We start from the raw sequence: 27613 nt of genomic DNA, 5'->3' as shown, positions 1-27613 counted from the left end.
CCTTCCAAAATAAAAAGTGCAAACTGAAAGTACAATCAATATCTTTTTGACAATACAGAACATTAAATTTACAAATATAAAATTACAACTGAATATTTAATTTAGAATTTGACAGAAAGTCAGATAAAGTGCAAATAAAAAAAGACTTTTTTTGTTTTTTGAGAAGCTTTCATTCTACGTTTGCAGACACAACTGATTTTGAACGGCAAAATATTTAGAGTTTGGAAGTCTGTGAGTTGTTGATCGAAGGTTCTTGAGTTGCAAGAACCAGCACTGGTTTCTCACCTCTCAAGTTCTGCTTCCAGGATTTCTCCCCATGTGTCCACGTCCATTGGATACATGCTCTTCTCTGGCAAGCTGTTTTGTGAAAGAATGTTGCTGTACTTCCCGCTCAGCCATTCCTGCTTCACTTTGCTTTTCCAGTAGTTTCTCAGTAATGTGATCTGATGGAAAAACAGATAGCTCAAATCTTGGAAATGAACCAATTTAAGTTGCATTCAATGCGAGTAAGTTTTGCATTGGAAAAGTAATGCTAGAAAAAAAATTTGGTACATGTATTTGCAAATCTAGATGCTAAGCCCAGGAATCCTGGTGCACTGCTGCCAAGAAGCAGACCTTGGTCTACTTACAACTTCTCTGTTCTAGGTTGGGTGGAGAATCGCTTCTTGCCTCAATTCTTTGAGGGTCAAGATGAAAATCCTAAACCAGGTATTCATCTTCCTCCTTAAAAGAGGTGCCTCTCACTTTCCCTTCCTATTTCGGTTATTTGCGACCTTTAACTCGTTTGAGCTCTTAATGCAGCCTGGCTGGATACTTCTCTTCAGCCAACCTTTTAGTGCAAGAAAAATGCTGACTTTGGATGTGTGTTTGCTTCTACTTCAAATCCCCTCTCCAAAATACAGATAAAATAGAAAATCGGTGCAGGGAGCCCTAGAAATTCCTGTGCAAGAGTAGTAAAATTTGTACATTTGAAGGGCAACCGCTATCATGGCTTTGCCTCATTCCGAAACAACTCTACTGAAATGTGAAAGTCCAGAACTGTTTGGTTTTTGGTGGGTTTTTTTTTTTTTTTTTCTGCTGTTACTTCTCTCTTTTCACCCCTCCACCGCTACCTGCTCTCAAACACACCAGCTAAAATGAGGTGGGGATCACCCTCTGGCTGGTCCAGAACAGTAGCTGTGAAACCACTCCTTTCGTGATCTACCCCAGCTTGCAGGCTGGACCTAACAGTGTCAGATTTTCCAGCCTGTTCAGCTCCTCACTCCTCAAAGCAGCTGTAACTGGGAGTGTGGGGAGTTTCAAAACAGCTTCTCAGAGCTCCTGCTTGTTTCCTTTTCTCTACCCCAATTTTATCCTACTGGATGCATGTTGCTCAAGGTATATGGAGGCAGAGCTACCCAGGATGAATTTCCAGGAAGTCATTCCTTACCAGAACTATTCCCATGAAATACAATGAAAGAGCAAACACTGCCTAGCAGGGGTACGTTGTCTTCTCCCTGCCTCCCCCCCGCCGTCTACTGGGACTCATGCTTTCTTCCACATTAGGGCTGTGCATACTTTGGTACGATGAACATCAGTGCTGAGGCCGTGCAGGGGTGTGTGAAGACTAAACGGGGTGTTCAGGCTGTCCAGATGTGGTCCTGGCTAGGAAATGGCAGCCTTGCTTTTATCTTTCTGTTGGGGAGCCACCCTGTGAGTGCAACAGTTCTCCCATCGGCCTGGTGTCGAAGGTTATACTTTGAGAACAAGCAAACTCAAGGTCCATGTGTCTTTAGCTGAACTACTCTCATTATAACACTAAAAATCACACCTATAGGTCAAGAAGACCCTTGCCCAGGTGAAGACCCTTCCCATGAGCACACACAGTGGTAGAAGTATTGTGCCGGCAGTATTATAATTGTATGTAAATTACTAACCAATCACTGTAGGAGGATGGACTTGGAAAACCACTAACTGCAAGTTTTGGGTATATAGTACAAAAAGTCCCACTGGTGTGCTTGATTTGTGGGAAACCACCGAGCAACTTGGTGTGCGCAACCCTAAAATAAATATCCAAGGTCTCTCCTGAGTGTGTGATTATTGACCTATTGCACACCGGGCGAGAAATCTGCTTTTTGGCCAACACTGTGACAGCTGAGGTGTCCCATGGAATGTCTTCACCTGTAGGTGATAGAATGTCTTTACTTATTTCTAGTACCAGTCCCTGGAGCCTGGCCGCCATCACGTCACTGCCGTTAAATTTACCTTCCAGGAATATCCGTGTCCTCGATCGCAGTCGATCTCCCGCTGGCAGACAGCCCTCACGCTCAAGCAGTGGTGCCTCCATAAGCGCTCGTTGCTCTCGATGACGCGGTGCCAGCCCTTGCACGTCACGGCCGCCTGACACAAGCTCTCAACGTCCAGGTCGCTGAAAATCCGAGAGCTGACCTCCGGCGGGAGGACAGCCACGAAATCGGCCGGGACCCCGCCGCCGCCGCCTCCTCCTCGCCCCCCCGCCATCCCCGGGGAGGGGCGGGCGCTCCCCATCACCGCGGCCGCTGCGTCTCCGGGCGGCCGCGGGCGGCGGCAGCAGCAGCAGCACCCGGGGCCGCCATGTCCCTGCCTTTGGGCCGCTGCGTCACGGCGCGGGTGGGGGTGTGTCTGGGGTGTATGTCGGGTTTTTTTTAAGGCGATTCTTTCCGCTTTTCGGGCCCGGTAGAGGCGGGGCGGCCCCGCCGCGCTGTGGGCGGGGGCGTGCGCCGTCGTACGTCATCAGGCAGCGTCCGCGCGCCGGCGGCTCTCAGTCGAGTCCCGTTCCTGCCCCCGTTCCCGCCCCCCTCCCCGGTGGTGGCGGCGGCGGCCGTACCGTCTGAGGTGAGACCGGTCCCGCCCGTAAGAAGCAGCGCTGAGGGCGCCGAGTTACCGGTACCTCCCCGCGCCGAGGGGCCCGGCCGCGGCCTGGCGGCCCCCCCAACCCCCCCAGGCCTCCCGTGAGGGGAAGGGCTCGCGCGCGGCTCCCAGCGCTGCTGGAGGCCGCTCCCCGCCGCCGGCCCCTGCGGGCACCCCGCCCTCCGAGGGCAGGGTGGGTTCGTGTGTTGATCCGCTGTGTTTAGGGGGGTACACGCTGAAGCCCCGGGGCCGGGCTTCTTGCATCCCCGGCGCTATCGTCGGGGGGAAAAAGGACCGGGGGAGCCCGTGCAAAACCGAACGTGGAGGCGCCTGTTCGGAAAAGGCGTGCGGAATGTGGGTGTGTGTGTGCAGAGCGTGGCCTCTTGTTTGTCCTTAGGAGGTGGTGAATGGTTCAGCTGGTCAGCCTGTACCTTCCCTCTAGTGCAGAAAGCTGCAGAAGGGGCGACAGTGACTCCCGAGTGGTGCCGGGCAGTGAATACAGCAGTAATTAGACTTTTTTTCCCCGAGTTCTTTGTGCTGGTGAATTGACAGGGAAGGGATCATACCCCAGTACTCGGCACTGGTGAGGCCGCACCTCGGTGACTGTGTTCAGTTTCGGGCCCCTCACTACAAAAAGGACATTGAATGATCCAGAGAAGGGCAACAAAGCAGGTGTAGGGTCTGGAGCACAGGTCTGATGGGGAGTGGCTGAGGGAACTGGGGGTTTTAGTCTGGAGAAGAGGAGGCTGAGGGGAGACCTCATCACCCTCTACAGCTCCCTGAAAGGAGGGTGCAGAGAGCTGGGGATGAGTCTCTTTAACCAAATAGTAAGCGATAGGATAAGAGGTAATGGCCTCAAGTTGCGCCAGGGAAGGTTTAGACTGGCTATTAGGAAGCATTTCTTTCCAGAAGGGGTTGTGGGCGTTGGAATGGGCTGCCCAGGGCAGTGGTGGAGTCCCCACCCCTGGAGGGGTTGAAGAGTCGGGTTGACCCAGCACAGGGATCTGTTGCAGTTGGGAACTGTCAGTGTGAGGTTAATGGTTGGACTGGATGATCTTCAAGGTCTTTTCCAGTTTAGATGATTCTGTGACTAGTGGAAAGGCAAAGTGTTGAAGATAAAACAGTTGCAGTTTGGGTGCACTTTCATGACTGCAAAGCATTTTGGACATGGTGGCTCTGAACTGAGGCCTTTAAAACCAGCACCTGAGTACGTGCTGTCACCTCAGAGCTGCAGACTTGCAGCCTTTAGTTAGAACTTGTCAAAAAGTGCTGGACTCATTGGGTGTCTGATCCTGAAAACTATCTTAATGTTACGTGACTTGTAATATAAAATAAAATTTTGAGAAATTGCCCAGATTCACAGTAAAGCGCATCCTAAACTGTAATTTCAGCTTTCTCAGAGTTTTGTCATGGCAGTGATTAGTGTAAGTTACGTACTTAAAAACCAAAACCAGTTCAGTAGGGGTCAGCAGCAATTGGAAAATCTTTGGTTCAAAATAATTTCAGTGGCAGATGGAAAGGAAGGCATGTTTATTTCCTCTATAAGTTGATAAAATAGTATGTTACATTCAGTGTAGAAGTGTGTTAATGATTGGTTCATAGCAGCTTCTGTGTTTAAGTGAAAAGTGCATTTTTATGTTCATGATGAGTTTGACTAGCTAAAAATTAATGTGCTTTCTCAGAAAAAAATCAGGAGGCTGATGCAGAAGAAGGACCAACTGTTCATCCTGTTGAGATGTTTGATAGCCCGTTGTTAGTAGGACCAGCATGTTCTAACTGAGATACAGGAAATCGCAAAAATGAGAAAAAGTGACACTACTTCCAGACACTTGGTGGGTGCTTAATTTTTAATTAAATTTAATACTGGTAAGCAAGCATGTGTTGAAAATTAAAAAGGTGGTGTGTTTTCTAAACACTTTTTTCTTCCTGGGAAGTAAATTGACAAAGTTGTGTACTCAAAATATCTGTTGTTTTATTGATTCGGGTTGTGTGCCATGCAACTATATAAACATATTTCTATTGTGTATTTATGATAATTTTAATGCAGTAACTTTTTCTCTTGAGTATACAACAATTGCTACAGGAATTTTGAACTAATAGTATAGTAGCTGAGTTCAGTACTACACAGCAAAGTCCAGTTCTGGTCTCTATCAGTAACTGCCCCATAAATCCCTGTGAAGGCCTAGGGGGATGAATGACTGTTCTTTCAAGCAGTCTAAAAGCCTCTGAAATTTATATCTGGAGAGCCTGTAGTTGGACTGTAGATGCCTTGTGCTGGCTCTAAGTAATACCTGTAATACCTGTGTACTAGCAGCCTATTTCATTTGAATCGTACAGCTATCATGGAGTTGTGTTATCAAGTTCCGTACAAACACACAGACAAACAACCCTCCAGTTTTCCCCTGGCAGTCAGCATGCTGCCCAGCAAAACATTTTTCAAAGCAAGAATGTTTTGCTTTTTTTAAATGTTGCCAAGTCAAATGGCTTTCAGGCAGTCTGCTAAGTAGTGTATGGAGCCAGGGGTTTTTTTCTTAGATCTTCTGTTGTGTATCCTGCAACATGATGCTAAAAGGGACACACTGGTCAACATCATTGTACAGCAGGTAACTACATACAACAAATGAAATGTCAGCCTTTGCTGTAGCTGAGGTTCCTGGGATGGATACTTACTTTTTAGTAAGTAGAGATTCAAATGATAGTATTCAGTAAATAAGCATGTACTGAATGCGACTTTGGTGTATTTAAATTGTTTTTACAGGTAAGATTTAGAGTGTGATTCCTTTCTGGAGAAAGGAATTGAAAGAATGCTAGCAAAACTTCTCTGGGGTTTTTTTGACAAATAGGCATTTGTTTCTTAAACCTGCTCTTTGTCTTACCTCTGTGGAAACTCTACAGCAAGTGGCTGGTAGAACTCTTTTGTGAAACTTTCAGTTTGTAACCTTCTAGATATTTATTCCAAAGGTCTAAAGGAGGGTTGGTTTTTTTTTTCTGCTGCATGAAGATTTGTATAGATGTTATTTTTTCTGAATAGGAACTGTAAAAAAAAAAAAAAAAAATTAGTCAAATGGCACCATCCAAAAAGTAGGTAGTTATCCTGCCTGCATTTGAAGAACATAACTGTGTACAAACTTGTGATCTAGATTTTTCCCCCTATTTTGTAACTGAGAAAAGGTACTAAACAGTAAATATTGTTTCAGGTTCCTCTTTCTGATGATAATGAAAGTGAACAGTCAAAATCTGTTCAAAGAAAGAGAGTGCTTCCATCTTGGATGCTGGAAAGAGATGGCCTGGTTCAGAGGATTTCTGAGCCTGTAATGAAAGGAGGTAGGTTTGCAATATAGTAGATTTGCATACCAACATACATCTATGTGCTTTGATACAATTTTCTGAAATTATAATGGTGGTGGTATCAAGTATTAATTTGTTGTTTCTCTTTCCACACTCCGTGCCTGGCAGCTGACAGAGACTTACTTCTCTTTTTGCCTTTGTCATCAGTCCTACAGGTGTGACAGTGCTCTTTCTGATCACTTGATTTTCTTTCCCCCTCCCCTTTTTTTTTTTAATGCCAGGTAATATACTCTCTTTGGACAGCTGAATATCTGATGTACTGGAGCCCTTTCCTATAAACTCACCTGTTTTGTTTAATATGTGAATTCTAGGTAGTTTCTGTACCCTTATTTCTGAGCCTTCTCCATGTTTGTCACTGATGTATTGCCCTTCCAAATTCAGATTCTTATAATTTCACAGGTTTTAAAGTTAGGGTTCTTTGGGTGGTGGTGTGTGGTTAGGTTTTTAACTGTAACTGAATCAAATGTGATCACTTAGTCCCAAGTTACTTCCTAAGAGGAACAGTTCATCACAGTATAGTAGTTTCTTACTGATATGGAGCTAAAATAGTATTGCATTCCCTCTCATCTTTCCCGCAAAAGGAAATTGCTGAATGTATGATAAACTTCTACCACTGTGTATCAGCAGTAACAGCAGCAGAATACTGTTTAGTCACTATCAGTGGGAGACACAAGGGCGCTGCATGGGCACAGTCCCAAGAAAATTTTCTAGCATGTCCTGCTTTGGTCCTGGGAGCTTGTAAAGACTTGAAAAACATCCATCGGACATTCTCTGACAAACTTGCCGCAAGCATTTATTGCTGTGATAACTTTTATTGATGGAACTGGAGGACTAAAGAAAAGCAAGAAGGAAAATGACTACCTACATTAATAACACTCCCCCAGTGTTTCTGTCTCTGTGTGCTGAAGACAGCACGCCTCACCCTCTTGCTCTTCTGTGGTGGGGTGTGAGGGATTTGGGTGCTAACTGCTGAGTTTCCTTCCCTAGCCTAAGAGTATGAACTGTGGTGGCGTGTCCACACGCATCGTGTAATGTCCGCTTCTCTGTGTCCAGCACCTATTCTGCAAGGCCTCTCTTTCCACCTGCTATTTCTGCTGAGGTGGTGTGATGGAAACATTTGGCTCTTGATGCCTGAGCAGGCCTGTGAAGTGCTTCATGCAGTGTCTGACCAACAGCTTCCTACCTCTTGTAGGAAATGCAGGTGTCTGGATGGATTGACCTGGGCAGTTACGGCTTTAAACACCTCTGCTGTATGCCATTGGCTACCCTGCCTATTCCTTTCCTCAAAAGCTAATTGTGAGAAAATTATAATAAGCAAAAGAAACTTCACTTTTAAATTTTTTTTTTCCAAATCTATGCTGTTCCCTGCTGGCTTATCCCCTCAGATGTAAAAATTGCATGTACCAGAGGACTCCGCTGGCTGTGCTGAGTTCTGCACTACTGTGATTATTGTTTTCTTATGTTTGGGGTTTGTGTTCTTTTTGGGGTGGGTTTTTGATTTGTTTTTTGTTTTCTCCACAAGCACTATAATGTTTGTTGTATATGTGCATATAATGTTTGCTTCAAAGACTGAACGTTTTGATGACCTAAGTGTTGAGATTTGGAGCTGTGTGGGCAAGGAGTATCTTGTGTGCTGTTGAAGCGCTGACCTTGAGGGAGCTAGGGATACAGATGAACACTTGTGGAACTGTTTAAAAAGTCATTACTTAAGGTAATAATTCCAGTTCAGAATGGGCGGTTTTAATAAAACAACCAATCTCTTCTGCAAATCTAAACCACTTCCTTAGAATTGTGAAATGTTTTGCATCATTTCAGGGTGGTACTGGATGGGAAGGTAGAAAGGTAGAGAGTAAAACTAAAAGGCTGCCCTTTTATTCTTTTCTGTCTGTCTTCCTACTGGAAATGTGACACTGATTTGTGGTTTTCAAGTCAGACATGAAAATTTGGAAAAATTCCTTGCTTCATACACGTGACTCTGGCATGTCAGTATTTTTGGAAGCTGGAGAGTTTTTGAAGTCTTGCAGAATGGCATCAAGTATCTTCCTTCTGAATGCATTTTGCAGCAGATGGAGCTAAAACAAAACCAGAACAAGGGCCCTAGCTGTCTCCCAGCTGTATATCCAGAAAATAGTACGTCAGTACAGAGATCTTAGAGTTTTCTGAGATGTGAAGCTTTCCAAAGAGGCACAACATTCACTTTGTTTCTGTTGGTTACTGGCTGATGAAATAATCAACTGTGGTGTGGTTCACTAGGCAAGTGGGCACACCCTGATTTTGCCGTGGTCTATGTAATTGTTCTTTATGCGTTTAAAGAGGTAATCTGAAGCGATACTTAAATAAAAGCTAGGTCTGTGGTAAAAGTCTTCTTTGGACGTGTGGTTTACTTCATCAGCTCCTATTCTGCAAAAGAAATTGTCAGTTGTACTGATACAGTCAGTCAAGAACATCCTTTGCTACATACTTACTGTTTTCCTCCAAACTTCCCCTTCAAGCATCTGTTTCATTCTAAAACATACTTTTTACTCTTATAAGCGGGAAGTGAGAAATGTGTTGTGGGAAGAGCACATGCATAACTGCTGCTATTTCTCATGCTTTTTGCCCAGTGCTCTGCTTTGAGGTAGCTTTGGATTTCTAATGTGGTTCAGGATTTCACTGTAAAAGCTGCATTCAAAAAGTACCCTTCTATTTTTCTTTAAGGTAGTAGAATGAAAAAAGGCCAAGGAAGGGGTGAAAGTGATACGGAGTCATTAAAATCAGAAGTAAATGTGCAACAGAAAAAAAGATTAGCCTCTGAAGAAACTATAGAGGATTTTGAAGGTGAAGAGCAAGATCAAGGGAAAAGGAGCTGTCTTTCCATCCCTGTCCCTTCATCTCAGGTAATTTTTTTGGCTGAAGGCAGAACCATGGTATTTTGAAAAATGAGAATGCAGTTGGCAATGTCTCATTGAAGGCTGGGTCTGCAACATAACTATGTGTTCTGCTTGTGATTTGTTGTGTTAAGAATTGTTTTGAAATGTCAGTCCATTGGACAACTCTATAGCAAGGATCCTGGAAGCCCTCAGAGACTGCATTTTCTGCGCTTCCTTCTTGGGATCTGAGATTTAGGCCCTGAATGTTCTACAGAAATATCAAATGTTCAGCTTTACAGCAAGAGGCTGGAAGAGGTGGGCCAAAGTGCTGGTCCTCAGAGTGGTTTGGTGTGTGGTTTCTTTCTCCAAGAACCCTTTAGGGGTAGGTAGTGGTATGACACTGGTCTAACGTTACACTGGACTTTGCCCAAGCGAATGCCATTCTAATTGGTGAAGTTTTGTGGTCAGAAAATTACTGTATGTGGCTTAGCAACTGCTACATTTTGAAGAAAGATAGCATGGGGGTGTGCTTATGCCACTACCTCAAAATCTGAGTCAGAAAAAGGAAAGAAACAAAGTAGTCTGAAATCCAAAACTACCAGTGGCAATGAGTGAACAGACACTTCAGTCCAGCTGGTCAGTGTGTCTGTGTGTCTTTAAAGTACAGCTGCATTTATAGGCAGTTAAATGCTTACTGATAGCATCCTCCTAGTAATGGAATGGGAAGGATCATTATCAAAGACAAAACATATGCTGGTGAGAGCAAAGTGAGGCTTTCACTGACTTTGAGTGAACAATCCAGGGAGATGTTTCTAGTCTCTAGCATTAGAATTGCCTGGATCTGTTACAGGATCTGAGGATCTGATAAAAAAATATTTAGCATGCTGCATTGGTTTTGACATGAAAAACAACTGGGGGTTGGTTTTAATTTTTAATTAAATCTTAAGGTTAATTGAAATGATCTACTCATGGAGAGCATTCTCTTCAGGGTAGTTTTGATAAGATGCAGTGGTACCTTTTAATCTGAGAAAGTGTTCTGAGTGGTGAGGTTTGTTGGCTAGGTACACTAACACCAGCTACAGTGCTATTTTTTTCTTTGTCAAGTTACAAGATGAGTGAGTACATAATGAATTATTTCATTTTGCAGTTTTTAAGTATGAAAGCCTTACTTATTTTCTCCTAATTTCATAAAACGTTTTTATCTCAAGCACAGTGTAAAAAATTGCCTTCAGAACTTTTTAGAAAAAATAATGGGTTAGTGCAAGCAAAAGGAATAATAAGAGAGCTCTAAAAGATTGGAATTTTGATATTAAAACCAAAATCACTCTCCTGCTGTCACATATAAGGCAATTAAGAAAGCTTGCTGTAGAGTAGGAGGTAAAAAGAATCTCTGTTCTAAGTGGCAGCAGCTGCCAGATGGCAGCGGGGTCATGCACACGTCGTAACTGGTGCCAGTAGTGCTGGAGTCTTCAGTTTTCCTTGGTTGCAGCTTGTTTTTTAACTAGTTGACACAATAAAACTGGAAGTGTTTACTCTGATTAGATACAATCTAGGCAATGGGTTGAAGTATGTAGTAGAGAGAAGTCCCAAGTGAGAGAGGCAAATTAGATGAAGTAATTTAGCCCTTCTTCTTGGAATGAGGGCTTATTTCCTAAACTGCAGTTGTTTACTGATTCTTATTTTGGGAGTCTCAATAGAAGAGTCGTATCTGTCTCCAAGCTGACTTGCTAAATACGCTACTCTCAGGATCATTTGATACTAATGCTGACTTTGTCCTTTCTTAATCACATTGCTGCTTAAGTGTAATTGTCTTTGGTTTTGGCTAACAATTTGTTAAGACCTGTATTGAAAGGAATGGAATCAAATAGGAAACCACCAGCTGATTTTCAAGCTCTGTCAAACACATCTGTGTAAACTGAGTATAAATTTACTGGAGGGGGTAACTTAGATAATAAACTCTAGAGAGTAGAGGCCTTTGAGTAGTTCTGTAGTGTGTCAGAGTAGTTCAGCCTTCGATATAGGTAGGCTTCCAGGCAGTGTCTCAGCTAGTGGGACAATGTTCCTGGCTTGTTTATGTATCTCGTATTCTTTTTTTAAAGCACACATCTCTTATTTTAAGTGTACATGTGTTCCAAAATTTAAAACGCAGTATTTATCAAAAGTGAAATCTTTGCCTGATGCTGTCTACTGACAAACTGTTGTATGATTTAGAGCTGAAGCATTTAAGATGTACTGGGGTAGGATTAACCTCAAGGTATATATCTCCCATTAATAGATAAATATATGTCTTCTAGAGTCTACTATATCTTCACGTGCGTAACCCACATTCATTTTTTCAGGAGCAGGACTTTTAATTGAAAGGTAATTTAAACTAAAGTCCTTGAACTATTCACAAACTGAGGTGGTGAGAGAGAAGCCTGACTGTGTTGTGAGGGAACTGAAGCTGATGACAGGAGCTCCAGGATAAGTTTTTCTTTAAATTGTCTGTGTGTGTGTTCTTACCTTGAGCCTTTTATTCAGCAGCTGTATTTAGCAGCTAACTTGAGTTTGGAAGGTGGAGTAGAAGATTTTAAAGGCTGGACCAGTTGAACTTTTGAGGTCCCTCCCAACCTGGGCTGTTCTATGATTCTCTGATTTTGGAAACCGCAATGATGAGATGAGGCAGAGTTTAACCTTGAAGCTTTTAATTCTGAAGAGTGTAAATTTTCAGGTCCTTCAAAATGTAACCTTGTTTCACAGAATACATCTGGATTTCCTCTTGAGAGTACCATGGGAAACATGGAAGGAAATGTCAAGACTGGAACAAAAAACCCTGGAAGTTCTCTGGAAAAAAATGATAGGCAGCTGCATAGTAAATGGTCTAAAAGAATAGGTCAGATCACCAGTAAAACAAATATAATTGAGAAAACAGAAAGCAAAGAGCAGATTACTGGTTCTACAAGCCAACAAGCTCACTGGGGCAGGACTTTCCAATATTTTGGTGCCCAGGAAGGGATTCTTGAGCCTGATGCAAATCTGGATTACGAGACTGAGATTTCTGATTCAACCAGAAGTGCAGATGCTTCAGAAGGCTCCAAACAGATCAAGCATAAGAGGACACCTTGCATGTATGGAACAGGCTGTTACAGGTAAAGCAAACTAAAACTAGTTTAAGATAGCTTATATTAAGAAGTAATGTATTAGCTATAAAAGAGGAAAGAGTAAAGTCATCACAAGCTTTGATTTGAAAAAAATCTTTTGGTAAGCAAGGCACTGATGAGAAACAAATGGCATAACAAGGATTTTAAAGGTGTAAAGGGAGGAGACAGGATGTTTTGCTCACTGCTGATCTGTCCCAAACAAGGGATAAAGTACTTCAGCAAATTAAAAGATGGAGTGTTGTAGGATGTGAGAAACAAAGATCTGTTTTAAAGAGAAAAGAAATAAAAAACCTGTGTGTACAGTACATGTACCAGCAGGGAGATGTAAACACTGAAATGCCCAACATAGACCCTGTAGGCTTATTTTATTAGCAGATGAAACTTTTGTGTAAGATGACTGTTAATGATTTATTGAAGTTATTGCATGCTTAGTAATCTGAATATTTAAAATACTTATTATTTGTCATACCTAAATAGTCAAGAACTACTTTTATTATAAATTGGCTAGTCTGCCTTTTTTTTTTTTTTTTATGCTTTCACCCCCTCCCCAAAGCCAGAACAAGGCATACCTACAAACTCCATGTTAACCCCTATCTGGTCAGCGTCTTTGGTAATACTTTAAGTGAAGAACAACTTAAAAAAATTTTTTTTTTTTCTTTTTTCTCCTACTTATATCCTCTCACTTCATAGTGAAAGAGCTGTCATACAAATGTTTTGCGTGATACAAATGTTCCAATGAAGTTCCAAAACACCAGTGCTGAGTGCCTGGCCTCCTGCTAGTTTCTTCTGCCCAGAGGAGATCTGGAGTGCAGTGTGTTGGTCTAGCAAAGGGAAGATATAAATCTAGAGATGGACTTGAGGCTAACAAATGACCAGTGACCTGGCGACTGCATTTAGGAGAAGTCTTTGAGCTTTAGATAAATCTGTGTACACTGTAAGCATGAAGGATAAGGCTAAGCCAGGAAACACTGAGTCCTGTGATTATTTTTTTTTTTTATTCCCCCCCTCGGCCCCCCCTTTATTTTTTTCCCTATTGTTCAAGGGCCTTAAACAATAGGGAAAACATTGAGGTTGTTGAAAAAACAAACAAGCACAAGTAAATGCATTCTTGTTTAGGTTCGATGTGTAAATCCAAAGTGTCAAGCTGGTACACTAACGAACACATCAGATTTCCAGCTTTCACGTAGCTTTATTCACATATCTCAAATTTTGCTCTTAATGAACATGATGAAATCATGTTTTTTTAGGCAGTTAAGCTGATTCAGTAGTACAAATGCAGCCTCTAGTTTGCTTCAGCTACTTGTAATTTTGCTAAGACAAGTTATCCCCTGTATGGGGGTCAAGCTGATTTAATGCTCCGGTATGCTGAAGGATTCCTAATGTTTAGAAAGGCAAATTTTAGTTACATGTAATGTGGAATAGGAGTCTGTATGCGCACATTTGTTCTTGGGCCTTTATTCTAAAAATTTTGGCAGGTACTTTTCAAAAGTATTGTTACATGAGAAAAAATAATGCTTTGGAATAACATATAACAGTCTTCTGTTGGAGAACTTTGTAAACGTGAAGTATCAAAACCATCAGCTTTGATCTGCGGGAAATGTCATGAGACTAAACCTGCTTGTTTACAGCAAAAGAAATATGCTTTTTAGTCTTAGTGTTTGCTTTTAATACAAGATCACCAAGTAGTCTCTGCATCAATGGGATAGCTATGTTAAAGCAGGTCATTGCAGTTACCCATATTTTTAACAGAACATGTACCTAACTGTGGTGTGAGTGGACACTCTGAAAGAACACATTAGTAGCATATTCAGTTTTTCATTCTGTGGTGAGCAAAAATCCAATTTTTAGAGTTGTAAGGAAGAATAGCTGCTTTGGTACAGTGGGTAGCTGGTTTCCTGCTCCTTCATTACTTTAACCTTATGAAATGTCTTCTGACAAGGTGTGCTGTAGGAGTCAACATCTTAAATGAGTACTGCGTTAAGGAACTGTAACAGTTCCTTAAAGTTTTTTGCTAGGTGAGGTTTCTTATTCATAAAATATCATTTATCTGATAACTAAATGCTCTTCAGTGTTCTGATCTTTGTTTTAAAAACTCCTATTAAGAGATACTCATCTTCTGGATATGGTTTTGGCACCTTTGGTAGGTGCCTGGTAAAACAGCATGAATTGAAAAGATATTACTTCTATTAATTTTATTAGATTTCTCTAACGCCTATCTTAAACATTGAGGAAGTAACTTTGTAACCCATAGTTCAGTTTGTTCACTTATGAATTTGCAAACACTGCTTTTGAAAGGATCAGTCTTGATGCACACCTCTTGCTCCAGGGATTCTTCTTGTCATCAACCTTCAGCCTCAGATTTTCTTTCTGAGGTAGCCTGAAGCATTGCTGAATTGAAAGAAACTGTGATTAGCACCAGGAGGCAAAGTGCTCTGTGAATGTTATATCTGACTATGTTTGTTGTCAAGGAACTTACTCTTTGAATACTGTCCTGTATTCGTTTTCCTGTCTGCTGCTTGTTTTTCCAAAGTTAGAAGACTAGGGAATTAAAAATAAAAATAAATCCAAGCTCAACCCCCCTTTTCAAGGGCTGCATGGAAGGGAGTGCTGTAGACCTGAACTTTGATCTCTAAAAGTGTATCTCACAAATTTTGCCCACAATTCTGTCCTTTTATCAGTCTGCGATACAGTTCTCTGCTGACTGCATGTGTGTAAATCTCTTTTCCATAGCTCTTAAGGCAGGGCATGCTCAAACCAACCTTTGGATTTGTGTGTGTATTCTTCTAAATACTTTGCTCTTTGTTTATGAAAATAAGTATTTTTCCTTTCACCTTAACCTTGTAAATCTGGCAGCTAGAGATCTGCCTTTTTTGAGTCCTGTCTTCTAGTAAGACTTCCAACTTGGAATTTACAAACACTGCTTACAAGCAGTTGTGGCATAACTTCAGGCTTGAAATCTATAGCTTTATAACTAGTGCTGGTAATTCGCTAAATTTTTACTACCAGTTACTTAAGTAGCTGAGAAAATAAGCCCTTGAGATGACAAGGGCCTTCTGCATGCAATTATAGAGAGCCAGGGATTTTGAGCTAATCAGTGAAACTTGCTTTAGAAAAAGGTTTTTGCTTTTAATAGCTGCACAGATGGAAAAACTGTCTTAAAAATTTCACTGAGCACAACTTAACTTCTGCTTAAGATGACTGCATTGATTCTGTAAAACTTTGTGTTTTATTTGCATCATTTTCTGCATCATGAAGTGTGAGTACACAAATTCAGAGCTTCTGTGATAGCAAAGTTGCAGTAACTATGAGAAGGCAGCTCTCGTAAAGCTTTATTCTTAAAATAGGCTTTTAATAGGTTAAGTAAAGCTTGATGATTTTGTTTTGATCAAATGCAGTGAGGTTTTGTTGTGAAACTAACTTTGGAGTGCAACTTACAGCATGATCGATGTTGTGCTCTTGCAATTCAAACCTCTTCTGTCTAAAAAAACCCCTAACCTCCTTCAAACAACTCAAACCCTAAAAAAAGGAAGCAGCTTCAGATTTTTGAAAGGGAAAATGTTTGCTTAATATAAGCTATGCACTTTTCTGTTTGAAAATTCTATTTTGTTGGATATTGTTGCACAATGCATAGAATTTAAGGTGCTTCACAGGTAATGTATAATTTGAGGAGCATCATCCACTGGCCCAAAGAATCCCGAAGCCTAGTGATAGGGAGCATACATACATCAAGAGCCTTTTGTTTCTATTCCTCCTCCTTTTTTTTTTTTTTTTTCCCTCCAATAAGGGTGGTTTGTTGTCCAAGTAGGTTTTGAAGTAAATTTTTGAAAGGAAATGGATGTCTCCTAAAATACAAGAGGTTGGCTAATCGACAGCTATAAGGCTTTCTTTCCTTGGTGACTATGATGCTACATGTATCTTACTGTAGGAATAAATAGTAATTTCACAGAACAGTTGCTTTTGTGTCCCTTTGAGAAGATGATTTGTGTTGCAAATGACTGAAAATTCTTGCTAATATTGCTAGTCAGGTAGCTCTGTGCATTTGGAAAACAAAGCAAGTACCCTCTAAAATGACTTGTTTTCGTTCCATTTACTTTGAAATGGGAAAAGTAGGCGGCAGCCTGTCTGAATTTGGTGTAAGAAGTGATGTTTCCTGAGAACTTCTTGTAGAATAAAAGATTGGTAAATGCAACCTTGCAATGAAAGATACCAGGCAAATGGAGATTTAAAATGTTTATACTAAATAAACTTTTTCAAATGCCTAAAAGGGGGCTTGAATGGCTAGTAGGGTTCATGGCACTTAAGTGATCATTTTGCAAAAGCTGTAACGAAAGCTTTATTTTCTTCTGGTGGTAGTTGAAATGCTGAAATTAATATTGACTGTTCCCTATAAAGTTCATAAGAGGTAGTTGTGAATTTAAAGGAAATAATGCCTGTGATCAGTGAGGAAGCTGTTGTACGTGTAGCTAGCTACATACACATTTCTGGCATTGTGTTTCCAAATGCAGCTGTAAGAATTATAAAGCGCTAATCATTCTGTAGTTTAAATCTGTCATTCCTCTTGCTTGAGGCAAGCAGTTCACTTTTGTAATTTGCACAAACACATTAAAGACTATGTACTCTGGGAATTAGTGTGGTAAATCATTGAAATATTTTGTAGATGTCTTTGGAAAATAATTTATTAAAATAATTGCATTTCTTGCTTTTAAATATGCTTGAATAAATTGTCTCTAAAAGAAATCATAGGGAAAAAGGTTTGCTTTTGGTACTACTAATGTTCACTTTGACATAATTTTTTGTTGTATGTTTCAATCTGTCATAAATCTCTTCTGAAGCTGTAACATGTTTTTCTGTGTTCTTTTTGACATCACTTAAGTTTTATAAAGCAAACTCTTCTCTAAGTGATGTTGTTTATTGCTGCCTTGTCTTGTATGGTGTTTATGCAAACCTGTTGCCTAGAAGGAGTAGAACTATTCTTTCAGTGATGCATATATTTGTATTCACTATTTGCTCACCTTGGATTCAGATGCGTAAGTGTTGTAGAGCAAAAAGTCATGGATGCTAGTAACGTGCTCTCATGCCTAACGTTGGTTGACTCAGCTATGTACAGAGCTGTTAAGTCTTACGGTACAACTTCATGTCATTGTTGTAATTTGGTATTTCAAATAAAATGTCATGATAGCCAAGGCAAATTTCACAGTATAATCAATGTAATGTCCAGTAGGTTGCTCCATCTGGAGTAATATGCTGGCATTTGAAGCATTCAAGTGAGTAGTAACTGGCATTTAGAACAGAAATAGTAATTGAGGTATATTGCCTGAAGCTAATAGGCCATCACCTGAGGGTGTGGGGAGTCTTTAATACTGCAGTTGTTCAGCTGCCATGTGTTGGCCCTTCCAGTTTGAGCTTAAGATTTTGGTAGTGGTTTCTCTAACACTTTGATAGCTCCAGAGGGAGTCATAACTGAGTGAGTTGGCTACAGAGTAAGATTCATGCTATACAACTGCATCAGGAGGTTCTGTATGTGTTGGAGGTCCGAAACTTAAAAGCCGGTGGCAAATAGGAAAATTCTTGGTTTAGCCTTTTTTGCACATGTGCTGAGACAAAACTTTTTTCTGTTATCCTGAAAGTAGGTCTTACATTCTGCATAAAGTTAAACGTTAAAAGCTCCTCCATATAAAAATGAGTTATCACAGATTCAGTAACACCTGATTTCCACTTCTCATGTTCAGATGGAACAGTCAGTTCTCAATATATTCTTTGTATTTTGCAGGAAGAATCCCATTCACTTTGAGCAGTTCAGTCACCCTAATGATGATGATTATCATGAAACAGAGAGAGTAACTCAGGATGACAGTGATAACCGGCCTGAATGTCCGTATGGAACGGCCTGTTATAGGTGAGAAACACTGTACAAAGTGGCTTTTCTTGTTTTACAGGTTAAGCATGTTCGCCCCTAGAGCTGCAAAATTACAATAGAATAATGGGTAATTCTTGGTACTAAATCTGGGCCATAGCCTTCTGAAATGCACTGTGGACAGACTGCTACCTATAAAGCATCAAAGTCTGTGCAAAATATTTGTTAGTGATTTCAGCGGGCGAACCTGAAAACTTGTCTTTTGGAACCTATTCAGTGGCCTAGAGATCAATGCCTTTTTGCTTGTCAGCATGTAGTAAACTGTTCTTCTTTATATAAAAGAGTAATTTATTGTCAGATGTTGTCCTTTATATGTAAATTTAAATTTTGATTTAGTAGTGTAGATATGTACATCTTAGATATGTGAATCTTAGTTTAAGTTTTAAAATTTGTTGAGATTTTATAAAAAATATTTTAATTGGTATTTGATTTGTGAGAAAGTATAATTTAAGTAACAGCAGTAAAATTCAGTTTATGGCTGACTAGTACAGTTTCTTTTAAGCACTGTTGATTTTTTTCAAAAGATTATTTTATTACATTTTGTTTCTCAATGTCTAGGTTTTACATTTTTATTTAGCAGAGTTTAATGCCTGCTGTGTAATTGAAACAATGCACTAAAGGATATATTTTGAAGCAGTAGCACTTCTGTATGGGCATATTGGAATTAATGCCTGCTAGATTGTGTCTGAGTAGAAACTTTTTCTTCTCTCTCCTGGAAAGTGTGGTGATCCTAAAGAGCGTGTTCTCTATGAAATATAACAAAATGAGGGTAGCTTTTAAGAAAAAGCCATGTTATATTCAGCTAATGCAGAAAAAGTGTTTCTCTTCTAAAAAACATCTATGAGATTAATTTCTCATTTTAGGATCAGAAATCTGGATTTATACTGGTGGTGAAATTGCCAACATGCTTCTCAGGAGTACAATGGATGCTTTACCCAAAAGCCAAACTGTCTCTTCTTTCAGCTAAGACAACCTCTGTGCTGTGTTAGTTGATAATTTCTTAATCTGTGTTTCATTCTTTGGGGTAGAGGAAAGAAGGCATCCATGAAGCAATGGTAATTCTTTTAATGAAGCAACAGATACAATTTGAAGGGTTTTAGTGGTTTTTCTGTTGTCTTTATCTCTTGGCTACTACTTGAAGGGAACGTAGCTGAATGATCTAAATGCTGTGCCTTGAGTTGGGATCACATGGTCTGATGCTGCTGATAGTAGTAAAACACAGAAATAGCGATTAAATATACTGTTTCAGTACAGTATTTTTAATAGGAAACTATTTCCATTTTTTATTCAGGTAACTGTCACTTCTAATGCACACATAATGTACTTCAGAATAGCAGTAGCTATAGAATTGTAAATCAACTTCAAGTGTGTGAATTTGTCACAAATTATTTGACATAAAAATAAGATTTTTCTACTTAAGACTCACTGCATTACTCTGTTCTTCGAAAAATAAGAAAACCTAAATAAGCAACTGATTTTACAAGGCAGTCTTCACAGCAAGGGTACTTTGTAAAATACACAAAAACTTCTGCAGTTGCAGAAATTCGCCTCAAGTTTCAGGCAATGTCACATGGTATGTCATTCTTAAATAGTGGGCTTTAATTGTTGCTTATTTTCAGAAGCAAAAATGAGGACAACTGAACTGGTCTTCTTCCAAAGTCAGAATTTTAAAAATTTTTCTACACAAAAATAAATTGAGTTGCAACAGTTTTGAGTAACAGGGGGGTATGGGTGGATAAATCAGCGTGTTAATCACAGCCAGAATGAGGGAGGGGAACAGGTCTTGCAGATCCAAGAATATGTTGACTTTAAATTTTCTTTCACTGCTTTGATGCTATTTTTTTACAGAAGACATACAAACTTGTAAATTGAATTTGCTGGATTGCAGCAGTGTACTGCAGAAATGAGTAATCTCTCTGAAGAATCAATCTGTAGCCTCTCTCTGTGATCCTTTGAAAAAAGCAGTGCTTTCAAAATTCTTTAATTTTCCCAAACTATTTAATTTTGTAGCCTTACATTGCAGAATATGGATGCTATGCCTGAGTACCTCAGACCTGTGATGCACTGTGCATACATTGTACTTGTGCACCAGAAGTTATGTTTTAGTTTCATTTTTAGTCTGAGTAAATAATTGGATCACTACTTATTACACTGAGCAAATGCATCTTATCATGCAACTTTGGAAACTATCTCATCCCTGGTTTTGACCAACCATCTATTTTTTTTTTTTTAAATGCTGAAGCAAGTGGAACTCTTATTTAACCAGATTTTTTTTTCCACCCTACATTCTATAAGATGAGACACTGCAGTAAGGTACTGGTCACAGAATTTTATTTTAAAAATAAATGAAAATTAACCATGAAATACAAAGGAGTTCAGGGCTTGTTAAGTGTGGAACAAGGTGGCAAATCAAGCTTTTACTGTTTTCTTCTTTGTAGGAAGAATCCACAGCACAAGCTAGAATATAAGCACAGTGCACCTCCAGGTAAGCCAACTTGTTCACTATAGCTCAAAGTGTTGAGGGGAAAAAAACCCACAAACCCCAGGAATAAATACCAAAAATTTGAACTGAATTGCTTTCAGCTGCTGTAAGTGAGTAACACTGCATTTGCAGCTTACTCTGTACTGCCCTGTGCCCTTGCTGCTCTTCAGCTCGAGGTCTCGTCCTTGTCTGTGATAAGGAAGGTTACTTGGCCGCTGTAAACAGTCACTCACTTTTTCAAATGTTTTTCAACTGAATTGAGATGGGCTAGGTCAGACATTGATAGAGTTTGTCTGTTTTGTATCTTACGTATTGATGAAAATGCTGCAAGTGGCTATTTTCGTGAGTTTAATAGGTTAATTTTTGAAAATGGAACATGGTGTAGCGTAGTAGTACCAGATCTCTATTCCCCCATTCAGAGCTGGAGTATTACAATGAAAACAGGGAATATATTTAGGTGTTAACTGAAGTATTCATCAACATTTCAAATGGATACTGCAGTAAATTATTTCTATAGCTTTTTTTTCCTGTCCCCACAGCAAAATGTGTACACAGAAACGTTTTATGTTTTAACTGTGTAGATTTATATCTTAAGACTTCATACTTACTTTTTTCTTATTTTTATTTTGATAGGAAATCCTCATGTAACATACAGTTTTAAAGTCTTGTGATGCTCTAAAACAAACATCACAAGCACATCTGTCATCTTTTTTATTTTATTTCAAATTTTGTTTGACCAGTGATTTTCTTACTGAGAGAATAATTTTGTCTGTTCTCTTGAAGCTTGGAGGAATATAATTAAAACTGAATCTGAGTTTCTAGTCTAAAAATTGCTAGTCTTTTATACTCCACTAACTACACTGTTGAAAAACACAGGGGGGTGCACTCTTTACATTTTGTTCTTAAAGAATTCAAAGAGGTATTTTGCATTTTTTCGTGCTTTTTCTTGATTATTGGACTTGGAGGTTTTTTCCACTTGGAATCCCAGTGCAATAAACAATACTTCAGTTGTGGAAATGTAATGACAATATAGTGTATCTTTAAAGAATCAGGATTAGACATTATTAAGGAGAAATTACATTTATGGAATCGATGTAAATTATTTAAATACTTTGAAATGTTCCAATTTTCTGCTTTAAGAAAACCCCAACAAACAGTATTGATGACATTGGTCTACACACTGTAAGAACAGTTCATCTGGGTAATCTCCCAGGAATTATTCAATACAAAAAAAAGGGATTTTGAGGGGCAGGAGAGTAGTTCTTGCAATTGTAAATACATACATAATCATTGCAGCATTTATTTTAATAGGTCAGTCTTTTATTGTAGCAACAATTATGGTAGGTTGTACTCTGTCCTGACTAATAACTTTTCTTTCTTTAGTAACTGAAAGAAGAACCCGACAACAAACTTCAAAGAATGGTGAGCATATTCTTACGTTATGAATGGGCATGTCAGCACAGGATGCAACTGATCTGCTTTGCTTTTTGGGCATTTGGTAGTGCTGGAGATGTTTGATAATACTTACTGAGGAGAAAGTAGTTGTTATTTTAGTAAAACCCCGTTTGCTTTTCTACAAATAATAGTGCTGAAATAGAATTTGTGCCACACTTCCTGGATGAGCATACCTGTCCTTGTCTGGAAGTGGACAAGAAAACAAACAAATGTTTTAGGGAGAGATGGCTAAATCAATTCTTCCTTTCTTGCACAGGAGTCATAACAGGATGAAAGGAATCCAGTGTTTCATCCACAGCTAGTTAAGGTTGCCCTGTAAAGATAATTGCTTTTGAAACATTGAGATACTCCTTCTGCATTACACTGACCTTTAAATAACTTTCAAGTGATGTCTGTGCATGAGCTGATGAGCTTTTCTTATACTTGCTATGAGATATCTATGTTTCAGGTAAGATACTGGTTTGTTAGGACTAAAGTGTAGAAGAAGGTTAATGCCTTCGAGTTAGGGTCAGTTTTCACAGTAGACTGCATATGTATCCTTCTTTCTTTAGTTTCTGGTTGTCAGTGAGGATTACAGGCAAGCTGTAGTCTCTCTTGATGATGTAAATTGTAATACTGTGTGTGAATATCTCCTCCAGTTACCAGTGGCACACCTAGTTTGCTTTGCTGCTGCCAGCAGTGTTAACTTAGCGGGTGCATAGACTCCAGTTTTAAATATCATTTAAGTCTCAGCTTCCAAATGTGAATCTTCCTGTTCCTTCTAAAATAATTTAAAAGCAAGCTTTAAAGAGCAGTCTGAAATCCGATGATACGCCACTTTCACTGACCTGAACAAGGCATGAGGATGTGGAACTGCTGTGTCTCAGGTAGAAGTGGGAACTGGCTGAGATCACCAAGTTGTGGCTGGGCATTTCCTAAAGAAATCCTCAAAATAGAGAGATCTGCCTTATAAAGAAAACAAGTAAGAGTGCATGTAGCTGTAGTTAATTTTCTAGGCGAAGCGTTTTGACCTCCATTTCTGTTGTGGGTAGATGCAAGAGATTGCTTTTATACTTTCTGCTGAGAAATTTCTTTCCCATTTCCTTATCACGTACGTGTGCACTTTTGCTATCACTGAATGCCTGATATGGTTGTATCTGTGTGCTAGCATATTCTGAGGTATGTTTGTTACCTGTATGCTTTGTTTCATCCCATGATGCAAGTACTAGCCCCATCTTGGTCCCTGCTCCCTTGTTGAAATGTGTATTACAGTGTGGTGAGGATTGTGAGCAGCACAGTAAGAGCAGTGAGCAGTTAAGATTTTATAATGAAGAAGTCTGGACTGTGTGCATATCTGCAGTCTAAATCTAATCTTGAAGGTTTTAAATTGTAGCTGTGCCTTTCATACGAACACCTTCCTTACCTGGATGGTGGATCCCATGTGTGCAGCTCGTGGCAGGTGGTCAGCCAAGCGCAACTGTGGATGTAAAAGCAATTCTCTTGCGAGTGTGTAAAACTCCCAACACCAAAGTGAAAGTCAATCTGTCAAATCAACTCCTCTTACTAAGAACAAACCAGGGAAGAATTGATATTCCATGCACAGGGGAAAGCAGGGAAGTAATTAATTAAATAATATTTGATGGGGTGTGTTTTGTGTGTTTGTTTTTTTTTTTTTTTTTTCCCCAGTGTCTTGTTAACTGGCTTGCTTAGCTCTCTCGAGGGCAAAGCTTGTAGAAGGTTGGGCTCAGCAATTTCATATCTGAGGCAGTGATACCGAGCCATGCAAGGTCACACAGCCACTCAGGGCTCTGTTAACCTTTGTTTCGTGCTGTTTGGCACAACTCACCGTTACATACAGCAGGGTTAATTTCCGTACAAGTGTATTTAAACTCCACCAGCCAAGAAAAAAAAGGATACCATCTACATGACATTTGACATGTTTAGTTTTTGACACTTGTAGTCTAATTCCTACCAGAGGGATTGCAGATTGCCTGTAGAGAATGTGGTTCATGTTCTGAGAAATAATCTAAGGCTAATTACTAGGGGAATAGTTGTAGGGAAGGAAGAAAAAGAAAAAGGAAAAAAGTCAGTTATGCTGTCATTAAATTGTCACTACTGAATGACCTCACTACATTGTTGCTACTTAGATGAATGACCTGCTGGGACTATTCATTATGAAGGATTCTCCTACACACTTCCTTGTAGGTTTTCTAGCAAGCTGCTGAGCTCACTTCCAAATACAACTCTTTGAAAAGGTGGTCAGCAAGCTCTTTCTCACCCCATGAAGGAGATAATTTCAGTGGAAGTTTCAAGGTCATCTTTATAAATATGGTACTAGGGAAAAGGCAGAATTGTGCTTAATGAGCAGCTTTAAAGGCCATGGGGCTGAATTAAACTATGGCAGAGAGGTGGAGTGGGAAGACATGGAAAAAAGTGCATCATTTACTGCTGAAATCTAAAAGCATTGATGTACAGGGAGCAAAACCATAGTATATTCCTCATGGATTTGTAAGAAGAATATGGAATTAATCAGTATTTTGCCAGAATTCCAACTTCTGTTGTAAAATATGACCCACAGTGCTGTGCAAGTGAAGAGCTTTTCTTTGCTAAGTGGATCTTGAGGTTATTATTCTCACAAGCTTAGTCTGAGAAGTGAGATTTTGTTCTTACTGCATTTAGCATCTTTGTTTTGACCTCTTCCCTCCAAGACATAATTCATTCTGCAGGACCATAATCTGTGATTCCTATAAGAAATTCTGCTGGTATGGGTTAACATGGACGTGATTTAATTTCCTCTGAAATCTGGTAAGCAATAAACTAGCAAGTTTAATAGCAGATTACAGCTCAAATTGACAGTTGGCATTTTCAGGATTTTCTGCTAGGTGGTGCACAGTCAGTCCTTCAAAGAATATCAATTGGCAGCCATAGGATGTTTTCAGTTATATTATTGTCTGTCTCACATGTGGCTGACATTATTCTAGGAGGTCATTCGGTGCCTCTGTAGCACAATTCACTCATAAGGTGGTGTATCTTTGAGAAACTTAACTAATGCTGTAAGTGCTTTTGAAAACCTTGGCTGAGAGTTGCTATAGAATACAAAATGTTAATCAGACCATAAGATAATTCTGGAATAGTAACGTTCCCACGAGTAGAAAAATGTAACTGGTGGAGGATTGATCTGACTACATGAGGTACTGGTGTTCTTGTTTCCTCACCTCATGCATGGCTTGAGTGCCTGGAGCTCTGAGCAGGGTTTTCAAGAGGTTGCTAAGAAATGCTTATGGTTAGTATAAATGTTGGTGATTTGGACTGATTATGTACAGCTCAGAAAAAAAAACATGTTTATAGTTTCATATGAAAGATGATAAGAACTGCTCAACAGATAAATTCTCTGTATGAGGTCATTGTCAGGTTACCTCTAGAGGAGATAAGAATGCAAAAATTGGAGGCTGGGAAGAAGAGGAATGAATATGTGTTTATGCAGAAGTATGACTTAAGGGCACAAAACCATGATTGGAATATTAGCAGACTCTGGCTACTTAGGAATTGTGGACATGTAAGAAAAAGGGAGATAGCATAGGCTTGTGGAGCAAGGATTACACACATTTGCAAAATCAGGAAGCAGGGGAAATAAACTTGTTAAAGGTTCACAGCTACTGATCAATAAAAGGAGAAAGCAAAGCTGCCATGGCAGGAGCTTTGTATAGACACTACCAGTCAGGCTTCTTCAGATAGCAGTTACCCTGCTTCTGGGAATTGGTTTAAATGTGCCAACTTATTTGAGCAATTAAAAGAATACTGCGAGACAAGCTGTCTAAAATGTTTAGGAACATGCTGTGAACAGCATCCATTTCTTGTAAATAGAGGTTTCTGAGTCTTTGATTCCTGGCAAGACAGAGTATTGTGAAATACTATGAAGGCAGACAACAATTTGATCACAAAATGTAAGTTGTGAAGAAAATGGATGGACAGCAGGTTAGCAAGCAGTGTGACAGAATAGACTGAACTGGAAAACAGGTAGACTGCACCCAGCTCAGGGAAGCGTTCAGTAGTTGTTGTTTCCTAAATCCGTGTTCAGAAAGGAAACACAGACTATCCAGCAGGGATCCCAACTGAGAACGTAGGAGGCAAGTGATCTAGCAGATTCCTTCTTTCATCTGAAGCTCAGGAAAGAAGTGAATGGAAATGAAAAGCCATGTCAGATTGCAGAGGGTATGAGTATAAAATAGCCCTGAGGAAGTATGTATGGATGAAGGCAGAAAATCCAGGGTCAAAATAACCACCTGGCAATAGCAAACAGCAAGACAGGTATATTGTTTAGGTTCAGAAGTAGCAGGAAGATGACTAGGAAAATTGTGTGTGCCACTCCTTAAGGAGAGGAGAGTTATCAGAAGATGTTACCTGATACTGTTCTCTTCTAATATCAGAAGTTGTTATCAGAGGAGGCCTGATAATGTTTTCTAAGTGCTGGAAGGACTTTAGTTGGTTCTTTCTCCTCTTGAGGACAGGGACTAACCAGGTGGTCTCTGGAAAGTCTCTTTCTTTCTGTATTTATGGTTCATGAATATATGATCTTCTTGTCCCTACAGGAAAAATGGCTGTGGAGAAAGATGGTGCCAATGATGATGAACCAAATGAATATGACCTTAACGGTGGCTTTATAGATGATGAGGAAGATGAGTGCGAACCTACTGATGAAGACTCTGACTGGGAACCCAGTTCAGAAGACAAGGATAATGAAGATGTTGAAATGCTTTTGCAAGAAGCACGTAAATTTGTGAAGACCAAAAAGTAGCTGCAGGGAACAATATTGCAAATGATCTATCTGGGTGTGTTAGAACATGGATGCGCCAGGAGAGGATTTGCTTTGAAAACTGTTGTGTTGGGGTTTTTTTCCCCCCCAGTGATGTAGACACTACAGGAAGATTTTAATGGGACAAGGGGATTCAGCAATGCCTTTCTTTTCTATAAGTATTATTTTGGGAGGGGTTTTTGTTTTATTAAGTGGTGGAGCCAGAGCATTGAGCTCTGGAAGTTGTTGTTTTTAGGGTTTTTTTATATCTCATCTGTTTCTTTTGCAACACCATTGGTGTGTCATAGTTTGAAATGCAATTTTAAAGGTTGTTAATGCTTTGTCTTCCTGTGCTTGAAAGAAATGTTGGCATTGGGAAAGCCTTTTGTTTTGCTGAAACACGATATGTACTGTGTTGAACAGAGGAGTTGCACTGTGCGCCTACAGTACCGCAGACTAATTCTTGGCCATCACTGGGGAAACCATCTAAACCCTTTTTTAATGTTCTTTAGAGTTAGTGCAGTCTGCTACTAGCTTTCCTTTTAGGTGTCATTTCTTTGATTCTGTTGATGTACAGTAGTTAAAGACAGGTAGTCTAAATCACTTGAGAACAGCATCTCAGTGTATCGAACTGCTTGGTTGTCTCAACAACAATTATGCTGTATCTGCTGTAATTACAGTAGTACCTCTTTCCTTGCCTGAACATCACTGGAACTGTGTTCAGTTCACAAGAAGCTGAAGTCTTGATGACTGTCTTTTTGCACAATTAAACTTGTACCATACTGT

The 27613-nt window shown here is 39.9% G+C and overlaps 2 protein-coding genes across 2 annotated transcripts; one reads left to right on the top strand and one right to left on the bottom strand.

Moving 5' to 3' along the window:
• Positions 1–24: 24 nt before the first annotated feature.
• On the bottom strand, positions 25–2757 carry FBXO48 (F-box protein 48). The gene is made up of 2 exons (XM_074919496.1): positions 2245–2757; positions 25–443 (listed from the first exon to the last, which is right to left on the bottom strand). The coding sequence occupies exons 1-2, from the start codon at positions 2524–2526 to the stop codon at positions 282–284; spliced, it is 444 nt and encodes a 147-aa protein (XP_074775597.1). The 5' UTR covers positions 2527–2757; the 3' UTR covers positions 25–281.
• Positions 2593–27613, top strand: APLF (aprataxin and PNKP like factor). Its single transcript, XM_074900160.1, is given in 12 exon segments — positions 2593–2634; positions 2699–2853; positions 3093–3226; positions 4551–4632; positions 4634–4700; positions 6066–6192; positions 8914–9092; positions 11805–12193; positions 17976–18101; positions 20558–20604; positions 21985–22023; positions 26625–27613. Coding segments are annotated over 12 exon segments (1593 nt in total). The 3' UTR covers positions 26831–27613.

Source organism: Athene noctua, chromosome 1, assembly GCF_965140245.1.
Source record: "Athene noctua chromosome 1, bAthNoc1.hap1.1, whole genome shotgun sequence".
Lineage (NCBI taxonomy): Eukaryota > Metazoa > Chordata > Aves > Strigiformes > Strigidae > Athene > Athene noctua.
The sequence above is the reverse complement of the archived record's forward strand: the minus strand, read 5'-3'. Positions and strand labels throughout refer to the sequence as shown.

Excerpts from the sequence above, each read along its gene's own strand:
- FBXO48 (XM_074919496.1), bottom strand. The coding sequence starts at position 2,526 with ATGGGGAGCGCCCGCCCCTCCCCGGGGATGGCGGGGGGGCGAGGAGGA. Across the intron at positions 444-2,244 it reads GACACGGATATTCCTGGAAG|ATCACATTACTGAGAAACTA; the intron begins GTAAATTTAACG and ends TTTTTCCATCAG.